This window comes from Echinops telfairi, unplaced genomic scaffold, assembly GCF_000313985.2.
Source record: "Echinops telfairi isolate 266 unplaced genomic scaffold, ASM31398v2 ScPeMD7_18;HRSCAF=68, whole genome shotgun sequence".
Taxonomy (NCBI): Eukaryota; Metazoa; Chordata; class Mammalia; order Afrosoricida; family Tenrecidae; genus Echinops; species Echinops telfairi.
Window position 1 is genome coordinate 33939644 of NW_022103915.1, and position 20336 is coordinate 33959979.

At 45.3% G+C, this 20336-nt stretch overlaps 1 protein-coding gene across 1 annotated transcript in view; it reads right to left on the bottom strand.

Moving 5' to 3' along the window:
* SIPA1L1 (signal induced proliferation associated 1 like 1) overlaps window positions 1–20336 on the bottom strand; it is a 255603-nt gene that overhangs the window by 106894 nt on the left and 128373 nt on the right. The window contains exons 4-5 of the mRNA XM_045288187.1: window positions 15517–15647; window positions 9947–10135 (exon numbers count right to left, since the gene is read on the bottom strand). Of these exons, the coding sequence (XP_045144122.1) occupies window positions 9947–10135; window positions 15517–15647 (320 nt within the window). The remainder of the gene's footprint in view (window positions 1–9946; window positions 10136–15516; window positions 15648–20336) is intronic.

Here is a 20336-nt window from a genome sequence, read left to right on the forward strand (position 1 = left end):
GGAGTTGTCTCTTTTGACAAAAGTGGGAGGTGTCTGGCTGTAATTTCTCAGGCCCATCGGCCCCTTTCCCAGACCTCTGCTTCCCTTCTCGGGCTCAGAGGGCATGCGTAGCCAACGGGTGGCATCGCTCCACACGCTCCGGGGCCTCGTTCCTTCTTTTCATTTGTTTCCCGCCGACTCTCTGCTGTTCAGAACGGGGCTTGCTAGTCTTCTTTCTTCAAATACCACGCCTTCATCTCTCTCTTCCATTTTGCTATTGATGCTATCGACTGCGTTTTTCCATTCTGCTTATCACTATTTTATTGCTTAGGGCTAACACTTCCATTGGCGTCTGTGTTTATACCTCCGATGGCTTTGCTGACAGTTTCTAATTTTCAGCTATCACATCCAAGTTTGTGGGTGTTTGTCAGAGCAAAACCTTCTTGTCAGGTAATACCAACACCTGTGTCATTCCAGTGTTGATAACCACTGACTGACCTTTCTCATCCCAGTTGAGACTGGCCTGGTGGCTGGTGTGTCCAGTGATTCCTCTGTGAATCTGGACATTGTGGATACTGCACTGTGAGGCGCTGGGTCTTATCTGGATCAACTACGTTAGCAGGCCTCTCTAGTCCCATCATGGCAGGGGGCTACTTTCTGCCAAACTGCCACATGGAGGCTATAGTCAGGCTCCCTCTTTCCTGCTGGGGAAGGGTGGTAGGTCTCCACTGGTGCCACCCTGGCTGGGAGGACAAGGGTGTCTCATGATTGCTCCCGTGAGCCTTGTGCTCACACCACAGTCTAAGGGAAGACAGGCGGGGCTTCAAAAAGTCTGGGAGAATGGAATGAAAAGATCATGGTTTTCTTCCCCTGGGCTTTTGGAAGCTATGTTGCAACTGCTGGATAGATGGGCTCCAAGCCTCAATTCTCCGCTAGGCCTCCAGCGGAGGGAAAGAAAGGCTCTCTCTGACAAACACAGAGCAGCGAGGATGAGGGGCTTGGAAGGGCTGCAGGGTTTCCGGCTTTCTAAAGGTGACGTGTGTGCACGTGTGGTGGCTGGACAGAGTAAAGCGCTTATTGCTTCTATTTTCTGTCTTTTGAGGGTAGTTTCTTCACAGGGTACTCTGAAAGAGCGCAGGCTTTTCTTTGGATATTTGTGTCTCTGTTTGTTGGCTTATCTAGGTTGTTTCTTTCTTCAGCTGCAAGTCTGAGAGGCCTGCGGCCACGGGAAACCGACCAGCGGGGTCATCCTCAGACCCGGAGCGGTCTCTACTCAGCCTGCCTGCCTGCCTCTTCCACCTTCCTGATTTCATTTGTTTTACTTCTAGCTATGCTTACAGGGAGCAATAGAAAGAAATACATCCACTCCAGAAGCTAAAGTCTAACCTTGTTACTTCTAAAATACAATCTGTCTAGTTTTTCTGGTTACTCTCATGATTCACCCAGAGAACGTTCACTTTGGTTTATTCTAGAGCAGTGGTTCTCAACCTTCCTAATGCCACCACCCTTTCAGACAGTTCGTCATGTGGTGGTGACCTCAACCATAAAATTATTTTCGTTGCTACCTCATCACTGCAATTTTGCTACTGTTATGAATCGGGCGGCCCCTGTGAAAGGGTCGTGCGACCGCCCAAAGGGGTTGTGACCCACAGGTTGAGAACTGCTGCTCTAGAGTCACAATATAACTAACTAGTTCCTGAAAATAATGCTCCACAGTGTCCCCTAGAAAGCAAGCAAGCAAGCAAAGTGACAAAGGCTTGAGCAACGCAAGCGCTGCGAGCAGCCCTCGTCGAGAGTTCATCTGCATCGGGAAGACTGAGTGAAAACCTAACTGCACAAATGACAGATGGGTCCTCAAGAGAGAAGTCGTTTTTGAAAAACCAAAGTGATGCTTTAAAAAAAGTTATTTATATATACAGGCAAAGACAGTCAAATCTATTTTTATCTTTTGATATAAAGTAAATACTTCCCACAAGCACATAATAATCTTATCTAATGTTATGTTGTGTGAAGTTTCTCACTTGCCAAAATAAAAAGGTTCCTATTGGGTGTTAAGATGATAATGCATGTACCTGCTTTTAACAATGCGATGAATTTCAGCCATGTTGGAAAAGGGTCTTCACTGTAGCAGTTTGTAACAGATAAAGATCTAAACTAACCCAAGTTCCCCTCAATAAGGAAACGTGTGAGATAAACAGTGGCACAACACAGTACAGTGTTGAGTTAGTTAATTATGCCAACCTGGCCGATAATCACATGTGGGGCTAATTGAAAGGCGGAGGGATAAATGGGTGGTGAGCCTCCGCCTTTCTAGTTCTCAGGTCTCTTGCTTTGTGATGGTCGCAACAAGGTGCAGCTGCCTTAGCAGTTCCCTGCTTCAGCTTGCAAGATTGACTTCCTACACGACATCCCCAAGGAGAAGCCACATGGACCTATCCCGATGCAGCCATGGGTGCTGGAGCAGCCGTGTGGAGACCCCTGCTAGTGCTGAGATGCTTATTCGTTCACTGACTCAGCTTTCCTCCTGCAGCTGGCATCATTGCCTCTGTTTTGTGAGGTGGAGGACTTTGTGGACTGGTGTTGGGTTAATGGGTTAATGTTGGACTTGTGGGCTTGGGCAGCATTGGGTTGGGATGTTTTCGAGATCCACACTTTCTTTACATAAAACTCTCTTATACATGAGTTGCTGTGGATTTGTTTCTCTAAAGGACCTAGAGTAATACAAGTGTCATAGTATGAGGCATGGCAGAATCTCCAAAGCAGACTAGTAAGAGAAAAAGAGCCAGTGCGTGTAGCACGCTAAGTTGTATACAAGCAAACAGAAAAGATGAATATATTTAGGGTATAAAGAAGCACAGCAATATTTAAGAGAAACTAATAAAAATGGTAACTCTGAGGGGAAGAGAGAGAAGGGTCAGAATGCAATTCTTCAACTAATATATTATCATAGATCTTGATTTTTTTCATTTAATCATTTAAAGACATTACCAAATGAAGTTCTGTAGGAAAGAAATCAGTTTAACTCTTTTAAATTTTAAAATTGGATTTAAAGGCCAATCCACCATTGGGGAAAAACAAAACAAAACAAAAAACCAGGCCACCAGCAACATCTGCAGTTAGTCATTCTGCATGGGGCTTCTCCACACATGTGCCTCCTTACTCTTGCTCTTGTTCCACTGCTGTTCTACCACAGCCAAAAATCTTCCAAATGCTAACGCTACTGGTCAGGTTAGTCACAGGCTCTCAGCGCGCACACACTCTGCCAGTCCAAACCTCTGCCAATCCATCTGTGAGGGTACTCAGATTCCCCTGGGACAAGAACAAGAACGGCTACTGGGGCAGTGATCGGGCAAGACAGTCACTGACACCTTCCTCCAGCCTAAGGAAGCGCCATAGGCAGTTCCTCCCTGGTTACGTGTCTGTCTGTCTGTCGGGTCCACACCTTGTCTGCGGCATCTCTCCTCCTAATTTAAGGGGAGACTGTCATCGCAGGAATGGCAAGTGTTCTGCCAAAGCTTCAGTCACAGACAATCAGCCTCAGAAAGACTGCTTCCCTGTGGGTCGGTTTTAAGGTAAGTTCTTTGAATCAAAGAAGTGGCTGCTCAAACTCATTTATCCTTACAATAAAATAACGAAACGTGGCCATCAAGGGTCTGTCCACAGAGAAGTCCATTCAAGTCCTTCATCAGAAGAACTGCGTGATTCCTTACCAAGTCAGCACTGCATCTCTCCGTCCACCCGCTCGCAGGACCTCTCCTGCACATCTAGCTAGATGGGGCTCATGTTCTCACACTGCATGGTCAATCGCTGGACAGGTCGACTTTTTCTAAAACTGATAACCTGACACTTTCATTTTGTTACCTTTTCAGTGAGTATCTAGAAAAAGAGTAGCAATACCCGTGAAGGGGAAAATCACTCCTGTGCTTCCTGATGAAAACAGGAAAGACAATCAATGTTCTCTTTGGCAAACTGACATTTCTACCCTAACTATTTATAGACCATGCTCCATTTTCATTTGAGTTTAACAAGGTGCATTCAGTATCGGGCACCCAGACCTTCACGAGGCGGCTCAGGGGCGCCTTTGGAGTTCCCTGCTCTACTCCTCGGGAGGGGAAAGAAAGATGGGACACACGGTGCACTGGTTAAGAATATGGGCGCGGAGCAGAGTGCCTGGATTCAAGGCCTGCTTCCCCTAGGTGCTGTGACTAGGGGTGGGAACAGGGCAGAGTGGGGCTGTCTCCCAGACTTTTTGAGCCTCAATGTCCTGGGCTATCACACAGAAGCTACCATAATACCTTCATCAAAGAACTCTGAAAGTACGATAACTTATGCAAATTGCTTCAAATGGTGCCATGCCTGGCATTTTCACTGCTCGGCACAAATGAGGTACCTTGGTCACTACTTTACCTTCTGGTGAGGCTGAACTGCTTGCTGCCTCCCAAACACACTGGGATTTTGAAACTTTGGGCTCTCCCTGGAGCCAGATCACACCAAATGGTTTCATCTCAGCTTCATGAAATTCTCCTTCCCACCCAGGCCTATCTTGTCAGATCCACCGGACCCATAGGGACCCCTGGTTTATGCTGCCATTGCTAACAGTGTGTGATGAGGGCATGTGTATTCACTCTTTCACTAGAATAATTTGTGAACTTAGCTCCTTCAGGGATATGTATGTGTCTGTGTGTGTATAAAAAACAAACCAAATTCTCAATAGTATTTGAGAATCTGCAAAGAGTGATGCTCTATAAACATTTACTGGAGTTTAACCAGTTATGCTTATTTACAAAAGTAAGAATATCATACCATATTAGCTATAATAGGAACTCTTTTATAGGATGGTTATCACAGTTAAATAAGATACTGTGTGCAAAGAGTTAATATCAATAACAAGGTACTATAGTTTACCATTCTCAACTAAAGCTACATATTATGCTTTGACCTACATATTTGCCTAGTGTCCAGCATAATACTAGCCATTTGATATAAGTGAATTCTTTAAAACAGGCCTGCTAGGATAATCTTACACAGAGTGTATATAAGAAATATATATTTTTATACACACACACACACACACACACACACAGTGTGTGTACATATACATATATACATGTGTGTGTACAGAAAATATTTTGAAAATGATGGTAACAAATGTACAAATATGCTTGACATGGATTGTGATAAGAACTGTATGAAATTATTTTTTTTTAAGGGCAAATTTTAATCTAAGTGATGTGACATATTATTTAAAAGGTTGACTTGAATGGATACTGTACTGAAATCCCTAGTATTTTACAACAAACCTTTGAGAATGAAAACAGTTCAAGATTTGTAGCTATGCATGAAACTATACCAATGTTTAAAATGAAAGGCGGACTTGCACCCCGTGTGCGGGACAACGAAAGGGTGAGAGGACAGAACAAGGGGACTGAGAAGAGCCTCCATCCTTACACGTTTCAGGGATTTCACGTAAGTGGAATCCACCTCCGAGTTCGGAACATACCTCCAGTCACAGGATTACTGTGAGGACGGAATCAGGTAATGCAGACAAAATGCTTAGCAAGTAATAATAATTAAACACAGACGAGGGCAAGTCAAAACGTTTTCCTATTGGGATGACAGTTCCTACGGGCATGGGTCAATTCCCAACACCCTCTGCTTAGGCACGTCTGCGTCAGTGGTTGGTTGCAGACAGGTTCTCTTGTAACACACTTGTCTAGGGTGCTTTCAAAAAACAAAGTCCAGCCACAGCAACCGCTTCCAAGGGGATCGATCTGTTGGGCCAATGACATTCAGGGCAAAGAAGACAGCTCAAAGAAGTTTACGGTAACTGGTTTCTGGGATTCCCAAGGGGTAGTCTCACTAGATTTTCTTTAAGAACAATGGACGATCATGGGGGCTTATTATAAAGATGTTTTCCCAAAAAAATGAAAGCTACATTCAAGAGGAAAATGCCAACAAAGTTGAGCTGGGTTTTTCCCCATCACAGCAATGCACATGCTCAATCGTCCAGGGTAGCTAGGGCGGTCCCTTGAGAATTTTGCTGGGAAGTCTTTGCCTACAGCCCTGATCGGGCCCCTTCAGACTTCATTGTTGCCAAAACTCAAAGGACATTAGGGGGAAACCATGACACGAGGCCCTCAAGAGCACCCAGTGACATCTGATGTGGTGTGAGCCAAAGAGCGGAGAGCCCTCCGGGATCCAGTTATCGGATGCAAACACACCTTTGAGGTGCACGCACCTGGATGGAGGGCGTGTCAGAGGCACCAGAGCAGCACCCTTGATGTTTTGGTGGAATACGTTTCTGTGATTTTTCAGTCATAGTTTCTCACATATCCCTGACAATATACTTACTGATGTCATTTTTATCACGAGAGAGGCTCTCCAGTATCCAGTAAAGAGAACTGAGGAACATAAGGGACAAACTAAATCCAGAGCTTATCCAAATCGTCTGGGTCTCTCTCTCACAGGTATGAAAAAGTGAGTGGTGATTTCATTTCTCGTTGCCCTTTTATAAAGAATAGAAATGTTCATAACTAAATAGTGAAAGGTCAAAAAAAGGCCCAGGAAAGAAAATATGAGAGCTCCAATAAGTCTACTACAACTTCGTGAACCGAAATGCCTACCTGGAGTCGAGTCAAATGAAAACGAAATGTGTAAAATGCTTCCTTTCTCTTCTTCTTATAAGTATAATTGAAACTTGTTCTGTTCATTTTCGGTTTCGAAGACTGGGAAAACGAGGATATAAAGCACCAACTATTTGAAAGGCAAGACGCCACTATGCAGCAACCCAAGGGTTTTCTTCCCCAGTATAATGAGAGAGAATGTAGCATGAGTAGACCCTGTGTTAAAGGAACCATCGAAGAAAACTTGAAAGGATTAAAAGTATTTTTCCGTGAGTCCAGTTTACTGATAGCATGCTTCAAATCTCTTTAAAGCTTGTAAGAACGCATAAAGTTTGAAATTTGAAAAGGACCATTAATGCAAGCCAAACCCGCTCTACAGTGATGGCGGTGCAGATTCGACTGCGCTCTCAGCGGTTCCTTTCGAAATCCGCGTCTGCAAAGGCACCAGAATGGTCGGTTTCTCACGACAATTCCGGGGCAGGATTAAGAGGTCTGTGTGTCATCTGTCTGACGGCAGGACAACCTGGCTGGCTTTGGGTGCTTTGTAAGGGGACGTAGAAGAAACGCCAAGGCCAACAGGGGGTGCCCTTTGTGTTGGATGCAGACCGCTCATCCGGGACAACGTGGATCTAAGACACAGCAGCTCTGCGGGCTAGTCATATTTCCAAATGAATTTTGGAGAGATGCATGCAGATCACCCAATCGCAATCTTGCCCCAAAGGGATATTACACACACAACTAAGATACGTCATCATTAATTCTATGAAGGAAAGGATTTTTCACTACCCTGAAAAACAGAAGTCATAACTTCAAAATAGGTTTTAATGGAATAAACTTAGCTTTAAGTTAAACTTTCCATAATGTTCTTATTTTTACTATCATGATAAGCCCATAAAGTATTCTTCACAGATAATTCGCCATCACTAATAGGGAATAGAAAATGTGCCATAAACCCTAAAGGGTATCTATAATTAGGTCATGCACTTTGAATGGAAGAGGAAATGGCAATACATGTCTCCTTTACATAAAGTTATCTGTTCCTGGGTTTAGCTTGGAATGTTAACTCAATGTCATGGAGTCAATTTGGACACACAGTGAACTCTACAAGATCTACTAGAACATCTCAGAGCTTCTGAGACTGTGAACCTTTATGGGAGCAGACAGCTTTATGGATGTTGTCTGTTAGTCCAGTATTCTTTACATCCAGTTGAAATACACTAACGGCTGCAATCCTTGATCTTCACGAAGCAAATGCTTCCAGTTCTCCTGGATCTCAGCAATCAAGGCTGTAAAATCTGCATATTTTAGGTGGGTAATAGCCTGCCACCAGTGCATTCTGACGCCGCATCCTTCTTCTTAAGAGTCTAGCTTCTCAGATTCAGATGAAGAGTACGGTGAAAAGACACAAAGAACACCATTCCGGGTTTTAAAATCAGACAGCAACACTTCCTTCTTGGTCTGTGTACATGTTCAGAATACACTGAAGTGTTCTGGAATTACCATTCTTCTCGGCGTTACCCACAGCTTATTATGATCCACAAAGTCAAAAAGACAAATAAACTTCCGGTATTCTCTGCTTTTGGCCAAGAGTCATCCAACATCAGCAATGCGTGTCCTCTTCAGCGCCTCTCGATCTATTGCTACAGCCATTCTTTAATTGTCTCAGCAAGAGTTTACTTTCATGTGATGGTAATAATGCTGTTAACTAATTTCCACTTTCTGCTGAGTCGCCTTTCTTTAGGATGGGCACCAGTTTGGATCTCTTCCAGTCAGTTGGCCAGGTAACAGTCTTCCCAATTTCTTGGCACAGGCGAGTTATTGCTTCTGGTGCTGTGTTAGTTTGTGCAAACATTACAACTGGCGCTCGATCCGTTCCGGGAGCTTTGGTTTTGCGGATGCCTTCAGTGCAGCTTGGCCTTCTCCCCTCAGTGCCCGTGCTTCTTGATCATGGGTTACCTCTTGAATTGGTTGAACTTGGACCAATTCTTTTTGGGTTCAGCGTTTGTCTGTATCTCCTTCCATCTTCTTTTGATGCTTCCTGTATCATTCGGTATTCTTCCTACAGAATTCCTCAGTATTGCAACTCAAGGATTCAATTTTTCCTTCAATTCTTTCAGCTCGAAATATACTGAGCAGGTTCTTTATTTTGCACATCTCATCACATTCTGCGTTGTCTTCTTTGAAATGGCCTCCTCTGCTCATCTACCTCATCGTCTCTTCCACTGGCTGTAGCTTCTCTACGCTCCAGAGGAAGTTTCAGAGTCTCTCCCGACAGCTATCTTGCTCTGTTCTTTCTTGTTGTTTTCATAGCCTTTTGCTTTCTTCTTGGCACCCCCCACAGTCCGTCAGCTCTTCAGTCCTTAGTGCTGAGTGTGTCAAATCTGCTTCTGAGAAGGCTTCTGATTCAGGTGGGATCAACTCAGGAATGCCATGGACTTGGTTTCCTTTTCTTTAGTTTCAGCCTGATCTTGAACATGAGCGATCTGGGTATTCCATTTGGCAGCATCCACACACAGTCACTATGTTGTTGAAAAACGGTGGCCGTAATGAAGAAGTCATTGGTCTTCCAAAATGCTACCATGTACTCTCCAGCTTTGTGTCTATAACCAAGGCCATACGTATTTTCCACCTACTGATCTTTCCTCTTTGTTTCCAACTTGCACATTCCAATCACCAGTAATTACTAGTGTACCTTGATTGGACATTTCATCACTTTCAGATTGAACAACTTGGTAGAATCCTTCAAATCCTTCATCAATAGCTTTAGTGATTGTTTTATTTGCATTAACTGGACTGGCCGACTGTCAAATCATAAATTTAAAGAGTGGTAGGGCGTCATGACTGAAGCACAGGCTCTGAGTCTGTGCTTGTTCCCAGCTTCCACAACTTACTGTGAGAACTTGGAATTGCTGCTTAATCATTCTCTGCCATAGATTCTCTATCTCTAAAATGGAGATAACTATGGTACCATCCTAAGAGGGTTGGAAGATTAAATAGAGTTAGTATTGACGGCTCTCAGAACAGAGCCTGACATATGTGGTCATTAGTGTTAGCTCCATTATTCTTGCTACAGCTACTACTCATTCCCCGAGCACTTGAAGAGTTCTCTGTATCTACGTAAGATTTTCAATAGCTGAACATGGGTTAAGAATCATATCTATCAATACAGAGCCAGAGGATTACTAGAGATGAGAAATGTTTAGAGCAGAGAGAACTAGAGAGACTTTTAAAAAAGTAATTGCCAAAAGATTCTTCGCGATAACTAATATCAGTTCTCCCTGTCAAATTACATGTTAAGGTGGTGTCCTATAAGCCAACAGGCTTTCTCCGAAGGTCAGACTCACCCCTTGTTCATCCAGCTTCATGAGCTGCTCCGTGACCTTGGGGGTGTTGAAGGCCAAGCGCAGGCAATGCACATTGAGCTCGGGAATCACATGCTCCAGCACTTCCTTCAGGGGAAGGCCTCTGGCCGAGGAGTGCTTGGCGGTTGAGGGGATGGCATCCTCCAAGACTGATCCCCTCAGTGTCATGAGCTGAATGAAACACAAGAGTGGAGGTGAGAGAACTGAGATGGGAGTCAACACATTGGAGTCCAGCCTGTGGTGGGTGACTCTGGTTAAGCAGTTGAGGGAGAAAGAAAAGTTATAGAAGATACCCCATCTCTGAAAGATGAGGTCAATACTTCCTGAAGGTCCAGGTAACTCCAAAGGCACTCCTAGTCAGATTTACTGAAATGCCAAGACGAGCCTGTCTGTCAAGAGCTCGGTGAGATACAGGTCTCTACATGGCAATGATTTGCTACTGGGTGGGCACACCAGAAAATTAAGGAGATATCCCAGAGTAGTGTCTTACTTCGTGCTTGACATTTGGTTCGTATACTTTTGTAAATTGAAAAGGGAAAGGTGGAAGTTTTAAATTCCATAATGTACACATGACAAACACAGGCTCTCCTTATCAATCACTCGATGGCACTACAGTAGGGCAAGGGTTTGAATTACCACAGCAGTACAGGCAATAGCAGATGAGTTCAGTAAAAAATGCCCCGTATCTACTAAAATCTTTCATTTTCATGAACTATAAGTTGAAGTAAAGACATTTCCTTATGTTACATTGATCTGTGTGACAAGTCAACCAATCAGAAGCCTACCAACAAAAAGAGATAAACCCACTGCCGACAAGTGCATCTTGACCCACAGTGACCTGCCCAGGGTTTCTGGGCTGTCAATCTTCATGGGAGCAGCTGTAGCCTTTTTCTCCTCTGGAGTGGCGAGTAGGCCCTAACTGCTGAGAATTCTTTTTTCAAAAATTTTCCCATGCAAAAGTTACTAATTTAAATGCTATAAATGAACCAGTATTATATAGGCTCCAAAGTAATGAATTCCAAGCAGAAGCTACAAAAGATAATAGAGGCAGCATGTTGGCGGATGTTTCTGGAGTATATCAGGGACACAGTGCATGCTCAAAGCTGCCATCTTGGAAGGTATATTTACTAGGAAAATGATACACAAGTCCAGGCCCTAAGCCAGTCCCAAGGCAGAAAAGAGATCACACTGCTCAGGGGTTTTAGGAAGAGTCACATGGACGGGGTCACATTAGAGAGGGGCTATCCAATGGAGGAGGAAGTTGTACATAGAGACCAGCCGGAAGAAGAGTCCGGAGCTAGGAGAGGGTGGGCCTGAGGGGGAAGCAGCCGTGAAGACAGCCCCCGGATGGTGTAAATGCTTACTGCTCTCGGCTGCCCAGAGCCGCCTGGGAAGAGATGTCAGATAATTTACTTCTGAAAAGTCAGTGCTGGAGAAGTCGGTGAAGCACAGTTTTATTCTGACCTACCCTTGGTCCCCAGGCATTGGGATAGACTGGGTTTTTAAAGGCTAGTTCCAGGGAGGCGTGAATGCTGCCCTGCGAGGTAAGAGGGAGCACCCCAAGCACCCCCTCTGGCTGAAAAGGTCCTCTCCGAACGTCACCGGGCGGGAATAGTGAGGCATATGCTCAAAAATTAATAACAATTTGGCAAACAGGACAAAGTGCAAGAGGAAGAGAGTGGAGGCAGAGACTGCCGTGGTTGTCAGGTAACGGTATAGAGGACATGGTATCTCGTGAGCAGGGGAAAGCACGCAAAGGAACAACAGGGAAGGAATTCCTAGCACACTTGGCAATGAAGGAGGAGAGAGGCAAGTAGGAAAAGCATCGGCTCGTATCGAACTTCGCGCTCAGTACTGGGGAAAAAGACACCTGAGTGCTTCGCAGCGCATTCATTTGACCAGTGTCCCTTCTTGCAGTTCGCAATGATTTCCCCATTACAGCCTAATTCTGATAGTTTTATATATATCTTTTCCTTTTTCATCATAGAATACAGCACAAGAGCCCAGTAGATATGCACTTCCTTTCATGGACAAACAGTACATGCCTTGGGATGAGGACCACAAAGCCTGGAGGGCTTGTCCTTTTGGACCCAATGCCAGGCAGGCTGATCACTGCACCATGCAGCCAACTTCATGAAAGCCAACCAGAATCACTGAGTGCGAAACCCCAATCACTGATATTACTGACATGTTCGTTAATAATTTTCAGAAGCAGGAGGAGAGTCCTCCTAAGATCCTGTGTTCTTATGCCAGTAAGAGACTGTCCATGAACAGATATGCCCAGACATTACGTATGAGGTTTTTAAGTGTTTTGTAATCATCACTTCAACCTGAACGAGATTTGTTTGTACTTGTTTTCTCCATGGATGGAATTCACCGGGCAACAGGGGCATCACTGTGGTGGTCATATTTTCTCTTTTCTCACTGGATTTGGTAACATGACACATTCCTACACAGACCTAAGTATCACCAGTGAGTTTTATGTCATTGACTATGTACTGGGCAGGATTCCATGAAGACAGTGTAATCGAAGACCTTGCCCTGTAAAGTCCAGGTGCTTTCTATGAACAGCGACCAGTATCCAGGTGTATTTTCATCAGAAAACCTTTATTTCTATGAGACATTACACTTAAACCACATCTGATGGGCTGCTTTTTATTGATGAGAAGAAAATTTCACAAGGCTAGTGGCAGTCAGTGCTGAGAGAGAGAGAGTCAGAGGGAGAGAGAAAAGGTTCCAGATGCAAGTCAAGACACTATTCTAGGACTGGTGATTTGGGTGTGAAAAAGTGAGTCACTCTTTTTCTCATGGTAGTGCTGTGGGCTAGGTGAGCTCTTAACTGCAAGGTAAGTGGTTCAAACCCACCAGCCACTCCTTGGGAGAAAGAGGAGGTTCTCTGTCCCATAAAGATTTCCAGCTGTGAAAAATGCTATAAAATCACGATGAGCTGAATTAAATTCAATGGCCATGGTTTTGGTTGGCTTTTGTGACGGCTCCAGCTGTCTGTCTATGGTGCATGATGCCATGGTTAGTATCTGTGGTAGTTACATAATCTGGTGTCAACTTGAGACTATTAAGGAAGGGTGAAGGGGTGGAGTTTGGCCTGTCAATCAGGTTGCTGCTTGATGACCTCATTCGGAGTTGTGAAGGAGGTAAACAGCTCACTAGAGGCCAGCCCCACTCTGCTTCCACCACCACTGGATTCACAAGACTTTCCACCCACTGGCCTGTGATCTTCCTGCATTTGGTGTCATGGCATGTGTTGTGTGAGTCTGAAGAGGAATTTATTGGCTGGTATTGGACATATGGGCTAATATCAGACTTATGGACTTGATCTGGATTGGGCTGGGATGTTTTCTTAATATACAATTACTCTTTGATATAAAGCTCTTTCTTATACACAGACGAGTGTCTCTGGATTTGTTTCTCTAGTCAGCCCAGACTAACAGTATTAGTCATGACCAACAAAGACAAAAGTCTGCACTCACGTGGGGCTGACATTATTGAGGGGGAGACTAAAAATGAACAAGGTAAGTGCGTACAATGTCTGCGTGTTAAATGTTAACGGGGAAAATATATAAAGCAAAGAACTGTATATGAAACGGGGGTGGGGGGATTAGAAATGTTAGCATCGGTGGCCACGGTTGACTCCTTTCACCTGTGAGTCAAGGCCAGAAGAGAGTGAGCCCTTGAGCAGGGCAGCTGGGATGAGCATTCCAATAGGAAGGCCCAGGGCGCATCATGGCAGGCACAGGGAAATGGCCAGAGGCTGTAAGGGTGGGGGGGAGGGGGGGCCTGCATCAGACCTGTGTGGTCTCCCAGGCCACAGCTGTGACTTTAGAGGGAGGAGCTGGGAAACCCTGAAAGGACTCTGAACTGCAGAATGGTAGGATCTGGACTGCACTTCAAAGGGCTCCCTGCCTGGAGGAAACAATGCAAGCTGAAAGGACACAGCAGACCAGGGTGGGAGAAGTGACTCCAGTTCTGGCAGGTGGAACAAACCAGAGGGGTAGAACTCAGGGGCGGGGAAGGGAGGAAATCCCTGCTCAGAGAACAGGAGGGGGCGGAAGGAGGACGCTTCACCAGCCACAGCACAGGAGTCCAAGCTGAAGAGGAGAGGTGGAGTCAGGTGAGGAGCTCCCTCAAGACAGGCTGAAGGGGGGCGCGGGGGGCGGGGGCCCGCAACTCGTGAAAACCAGTCTTAGGATCAGACAAAGTGCGTGCCAATTCAGAAAACTTCCATCTTGACCTGCGGGGTAGGATATAATATAGTGGCATTAAAACAGCACTGGGCAGAATGTGATGGTGGCTGGAATGAGAGCAGCCTTGGGAGATGGAGAACGGGAACAAGGGAGTCAAAAGCACATGGGGATTAACTCCATCTCCTAGAAATCTGGGGGCTGGGGCTGGAAGATCGCGAAAGAAACCATCACCTGTAACCACCTTCACGAACGTACACTAATATGTGCTCTGTGCTTCTCGTTCAACAAAAGAATTCACACTGCTTAAAGATAAGCTCGGGCGGGGGTGGGGTGGGGGGTGGGTCACACTAGAGCATGTTAGCACTTCGTTTCTCTCTGGCCACTAGGAACAATATATTAGATAATAGAGTCTTGCCTTGAAAAGTCCTGTTTTTAATTTCCCCAGAGTTCAAGCTTAGGGACAATTACTAAGCGTAGCCCACACTGAAACTTCCCTTGCATTCAAGGGGGGAAATGGAGCCAAATGCCCTATTTACACTGCTTCCCAAGCCATTATTTCTTAGATTTCTCCAGAGGGTGTTAGGAATCCCTTGGTAACAGCCATCCCTACGTGACTCCGGAACTGAGAGGCGACTGACTAGCAGCTAACAGACACGGGCGGAGGAGGAGAGACGAGTCCCAAACCTGTCCGTGAGTGAGAAGAGGATGCTCTGTCGGCCGCTACGTGTTTCCTTTTCTTTTCTTGGCTCCATTTGGAACTTTAAATGTGACGTTGGGTTGGCTTCCAGAGCCTGTTTTGCCTGCAGTTAGGGAGCCCCCCGTTTGCCCAGCTCGGGTCTGTTCATTCCGTGAACAGGTCCGAGAGATGGGGCAGTGGAGGAGGAAGAGGGGCTCCTCCGTGCCTCTTCTTGGGTCAAGAAGGTCCTAAGTAACAGTTGGGATGGCGGAGTTCCAGCTCGGTGGGCTGGAAGCCTTTAATCCTTCAGAATCCTGCTCCTCACGTGGCTGAGGTTTCCCCCTGGCCCCAAGGAGAGGCGAGATCTCCCTTGGGATTCCGTGCCTCCAATTGGGCCACTCGTAATGGACCGCTCTCTCTCTTGCATCCAAACACCTTTCATTCATTCACTGCGTCTACGCAGAGCTAAGTGGCAGGAAGGAATCCAGAGCTACCCATCACGGCGACACTCCCACCCCGTCCCCCACCCCATCACCACCACCATCTGAGTGAAAGGGGACCCTTCGTGTATCCCAGAGACGCCTGTGACCGTGGGCTGTGAGGTTAATGGCCTTGCCTCTGCCCCACCTCCCCCGCCCTTCAACTGAGCCTCAAATCTCTGACTTGCAGCGTACCTCACTTGTTCTAAAAATGATCCGGTAATTGTACGGAGATCCATTTTCTTTCATTTCTTCTGGCTTTTCCCTTCGAATGCTCACAGCCACCGGACCAAGATTCTCATCAGCCCCGAAATAGTTCCAGTGTTCTTAAGAAAAACAAAGCAAAACAAAATCAGAAGGCTCACACCACGTCTGCCAAATGTTACATTCCCAATACGTGAAGACCTCCACTGGAGACCTACGCTCGGATCGGGAAGAGGTAAACGCAGCCCGCAAATATTAAAATACCTCAGTGAGGCAAAACAGACTTCACTGCCCAGCCTGCGTTCGTTCGAGAGGAGGGACACTGGCCCGAAGTGGCCTGCTGAGTCCGTCACTACTCTAAGACACTCTAGTCCATTTAAATGTGTGTTCCCACTCAATACCTCCCCCGCTAAAGCGAAAAGCTATGCCTGGGCTCCTTAGCTTTTCTTCTTTTAGACACACAGGCAAAATCAACGTTTATTGAGAGCAGGATTTGAGGAGATGATGATGGGTCCCGCCCCCCAAATTAAAAATGATTTCCCTAAATTGGAGGGGGCCTGTGGGTCCCTGTTCCCCAGGGAGCGAGTCCATGCCAGATGCGGAGGAGCTGGGCGGAAAGGAGCTTCAAGGTGCCCCAGGTAGGGAGGAGTCCAGGTGCTGGGCTCCATCTTCCCACAAGGCAGAGCAGGCAACCAACCCACCAAGACAGTGAGCCTGGAGGGAACGGGTAAGTCTCCTGGGTGACCCGGTAGGGCCAGGCAACTAATGGTTCTGAGGTCTCTCGTCCCTGCTCGGGGAATACTCAAGGCACCAAGCCTTGCCGCTGATCAGATGGAAGGTCAGGACCAAAATTAAGTTACCGACAAATTTAAAAAAGGTCAAGTGGTAGGTAATAGACCCAAACCAAGCTCACTGTCACTGAGTCAATTCTGACTTACAATGGCCCTACCGGACAGGTGACCGCTGCCCAGATGGGTTTCCCAGGCTGAAAACCCTGAGAGGAGCAGAAAGCCTCATCTTTCTCCCAGGTGGAAGTTGGTGGGTTCAAATGACCAGCCTGTGGTCAGCAGCCCAACCGGTAGCCCACTGTGCCCTGAGTCTCCCTCAGTGGTGTGGACAATGCTTCTTTTAAAATGCTTAATCATTAAAATTCTGAATTGTACACAAGAGATTCATGAGCGATGAAGTCCATGAAACATGGAAAGATATGAAAAGCTGGAATAGACAACTCAGTTTTCAAAGTTCCCAAATATTTACATTATATTGTTCTATTTCATTTACATGTGACATGGAGAGGTGATCAGGTTGTGACATGGTACATTATTATCATACAAAATGCATAGGCATCTGAAAATACATGTTATTCCAATACAATGTATATATAAGTATTTGAAAATCCATGTGAATAATGCTATAACATATATGTCATCATGTTCTCTTAAAATTTAAGTAATGCAGCACATAAACACATTTTTGCAAGTACTAAAGAAGCAGCATAAAATATATCAGAAATCTGGAGAGCTCGCTAGTATTATTATCTTGCTCCATGGAAATTCAAAAGAAGGAAACACAATGGGGATATACAGGCAACAGACATTTTACACGTGGACAACTGAGCAACAACCCAAGAATGTCACAAAGTTCATGTACAAACACTCAAGTTCACCCTCAAAGCACAGCACATGAGAATCACACTCAGGTTTACTCTTACTTTGCACACAATTCTAATAAGCTCGGTTGTCTGGTCTTCAGGCCCACAGCCTTATTTCAGAGGTGTGATAAATCCAGATGTTGACAAAGTCCAGGGTGGAGGCGGCTATAGACTTGCATGCAGACAGCAATGTGATAGAACAACTGACAACAAGGAAGAAAACAGAAAGGGAGGAGACAGAAATAGTATAAAAAAGGGGACAAGAACTTAAAGAAAAACAAAGCAGCAGTCTCAGGCCAGACTTTGCTGAAGGAGCAAAGAGCTTCACACACTTCATAACTTCCGAGGATATTTAATTATTGCAGCACAGAACCATAGCAGATGTTTCAGAGGCGAGTGTCAGTCACATTCATCAGTTTTCCCTGCATTTCTTGGACCCAACTGACCACCTGGCTCTCTGAAAGCTCCCGGGGCACCCCACGTTCTGCAGGTGGGATGGGGGCCCATGTGGCCAGGGAAATTCACAAAGGCATAGAACCACTGTCAATAATTCATCGCGAACCTCAATTGGCCCTGAACTGTCCCCGAGCTGCATTCTCTCGCCTTCTCCAGAGAAGATGTGTCCGTCTTCAGCCTCTTTTCTCCACCTTCCCCTCTCCTCCCTCAATTTCAATACATGGCAAACCTGTCTAGACCAGTTTTTTTCCAAGTCATTTCGAGAGCAAATTTCCTCAATCTCTACCACCATATATGCAAACTTACCTGCATTCAGACTCCTGCTTCCTCTTCTCTCAAATCCAATGTTATCTGCCTACGATCTGGTTTTTACCAATTCCATCTTGCCAGGAACTCTGATTCCCTGATTAATCTCTTGTAGCTTTTTTTAAAAAAATCATTTTATTAGGGGCTCATACAACTCTTATCACAACCCATACATACATCAATTGTGTAAAGCACATATGTACATTCATTGACCTCATCCTCAAAACATTTGCTCTCCACCTAAACCAGCCCGACTCCCCCCCACCCCCCCAGGTCTTGTTCCGTCCCAAATCAGCTACTCAGGCTCAAGTCTCCATCTTTACATAACAAACGTACTCTCACCTCAGCCCCTTAGCATCCTTTAGCCTATGTCTTTTCTTCTACTTGAAACTTCGTGAAGGGGCTAATTCTTCATTTTAGAGAACTAGAATCCGACTCCCTTTCCATCAGTAGTAGTCCTATAGTTAAAAACGGTCATCTTTGCCCTTAACTTGCCCACCTTTCCATATGCCTGACACAGCTGACAATTCCGTTTTGTCTGTAAGCATTACTTCCTTACGTCCACGTCACCACTCTTAATTTTCCTTCAAAAAGTTTAGCTGTTCTGACTCAGTTTCCCTTACTCGTCCCGTTTTTGAATACTTCATCCAGTCTCAAAACTTCACTGGCTACCTCAATGCCGATGACGCTCAAATATATGTAATTACATAACGCCCATTCCAGACTTCTCAAAGTTTTAGATGCTTATGTAGTGGGCTCTTTGTTCCTCTGGCCTCTATAAATGTGAACCCAGTACTTTTCCACCTAAAGCTAATCTAACGCGTGCGCGCTCTCTCTCTCTGCAGTGGCAATATCAGAGATTGGCATCACCATTCACCCAGGTACTCAGGCCAGATCACTTGGGTACACTGGCATGCTCAGTGAATTCTAGTTCCTAAACCTCTCCCAAGCCCACATATTCAGTCCCCATCCCATTGCCAACAACTAGCCTTGGTCAATTCCTCCTGAACATTTAGAAACTGTTCATGGCTTTCCAAACGCTCTTACTACCTGTCACTAGATTATCACTGGAACCACAACTCAGACCCTTGCCTCAGCCCTCTGCAGTCTGGGAACCAATGACAAGGTACTTTCAGAGGCTTGAATGGTGCCACACTCCCGACAAGGTTTTCCCATCACTTTTCTTAATTTGACTACATCCTTTCCTCCTTCACATGTCCTCTGAAAAACCATTTAGATATGCTGTTAAAAAGGGACTGTACACAGGAGCAAGATGGAAGTGCTTACTTTGCATGTTAGCACTAATACTTCATTAAAAAGTATAAAGAATCCACAAAATAACATGCTAGTAAAACCAAATACTTAATAGATTTCAAATATAAAAATATAGAAAGCACGGGAAATGTATGTTTAAAATGTAAATATTAAAATGCTTTTAAAATGTGAAATGCTTTTAAAATGTAAATATGAATCATTTAATATAAAATTTTAGTACAGTGATCATATAAAAGGAAAACATTATTCAAAATAAAACACACAACCCTAAATAAAAATGAGCATGTAGTAACAAGATTTCAAAGTTAAATATTCCCTAAATAAATGTTCTTTTTGTTGGAGGGGGTTTGTGGGAGGGGGGTTAGCATCTTCAAGATCTGAGTCTATTTCCACCCACTTTTCCCCAGCTGTTGAAGCCCACTGCTGAGTTTTGGAGGGAACAGTGGTGAGATCTTTAGAAACTAACTTCACGTACTTCGTTTGGACTCCATCTTCACACGAAATCCTCCTTGGCAAGATCGTTGTGAACCTGGGTGTGCATTTGTGTAGAAAGAGCAATCTTCTATTTTTTAACTGAAAACAAGCATTCTGGCAATTTCGAGGCAAGCCTTTCCAGACGGTCTTCCTTGCCCTGCTCCAGCTTCCCCAGGGATGGACGGAGATTCTGGAGCTGGTTCTGTGGGAAACTCAGTGACGTTGAGTCCAGCACGTTGTGTGTTTTCCACTGTCCACTTTCTGTTCCTGAGGATCATGGAGGCATAGAAAACCCCGTTTGACACGAACACGCTTTCTCCAGGTCAACATTCTTACTCGGTGTGCAACTTGCTGGTTAGAGAAGAGTTTTGCTTAGCAAGTCATACGGAAATCAAATTTCTGAATCCTTTAAGGCTTTGATTTCAAGACAAATAATTTAGAGCACAGATTTAAAACACAAAAGCAAGAGCCTCTTGTGGGTGCCCCTTGTCTGTTTCTCTGGGCCAGGCTTAGCTCTGTTGCACCTTTCCCCTTGCCAGGCGCCAAGGCCCTCTGCTCAGGACCCTGGCCACCGGGTAGCACATCCGCACAGGCTCCCTGCTCCCTGCTGCAGCATTTATTCTTGTTGCCATCAGCAGTCTACCCCTGC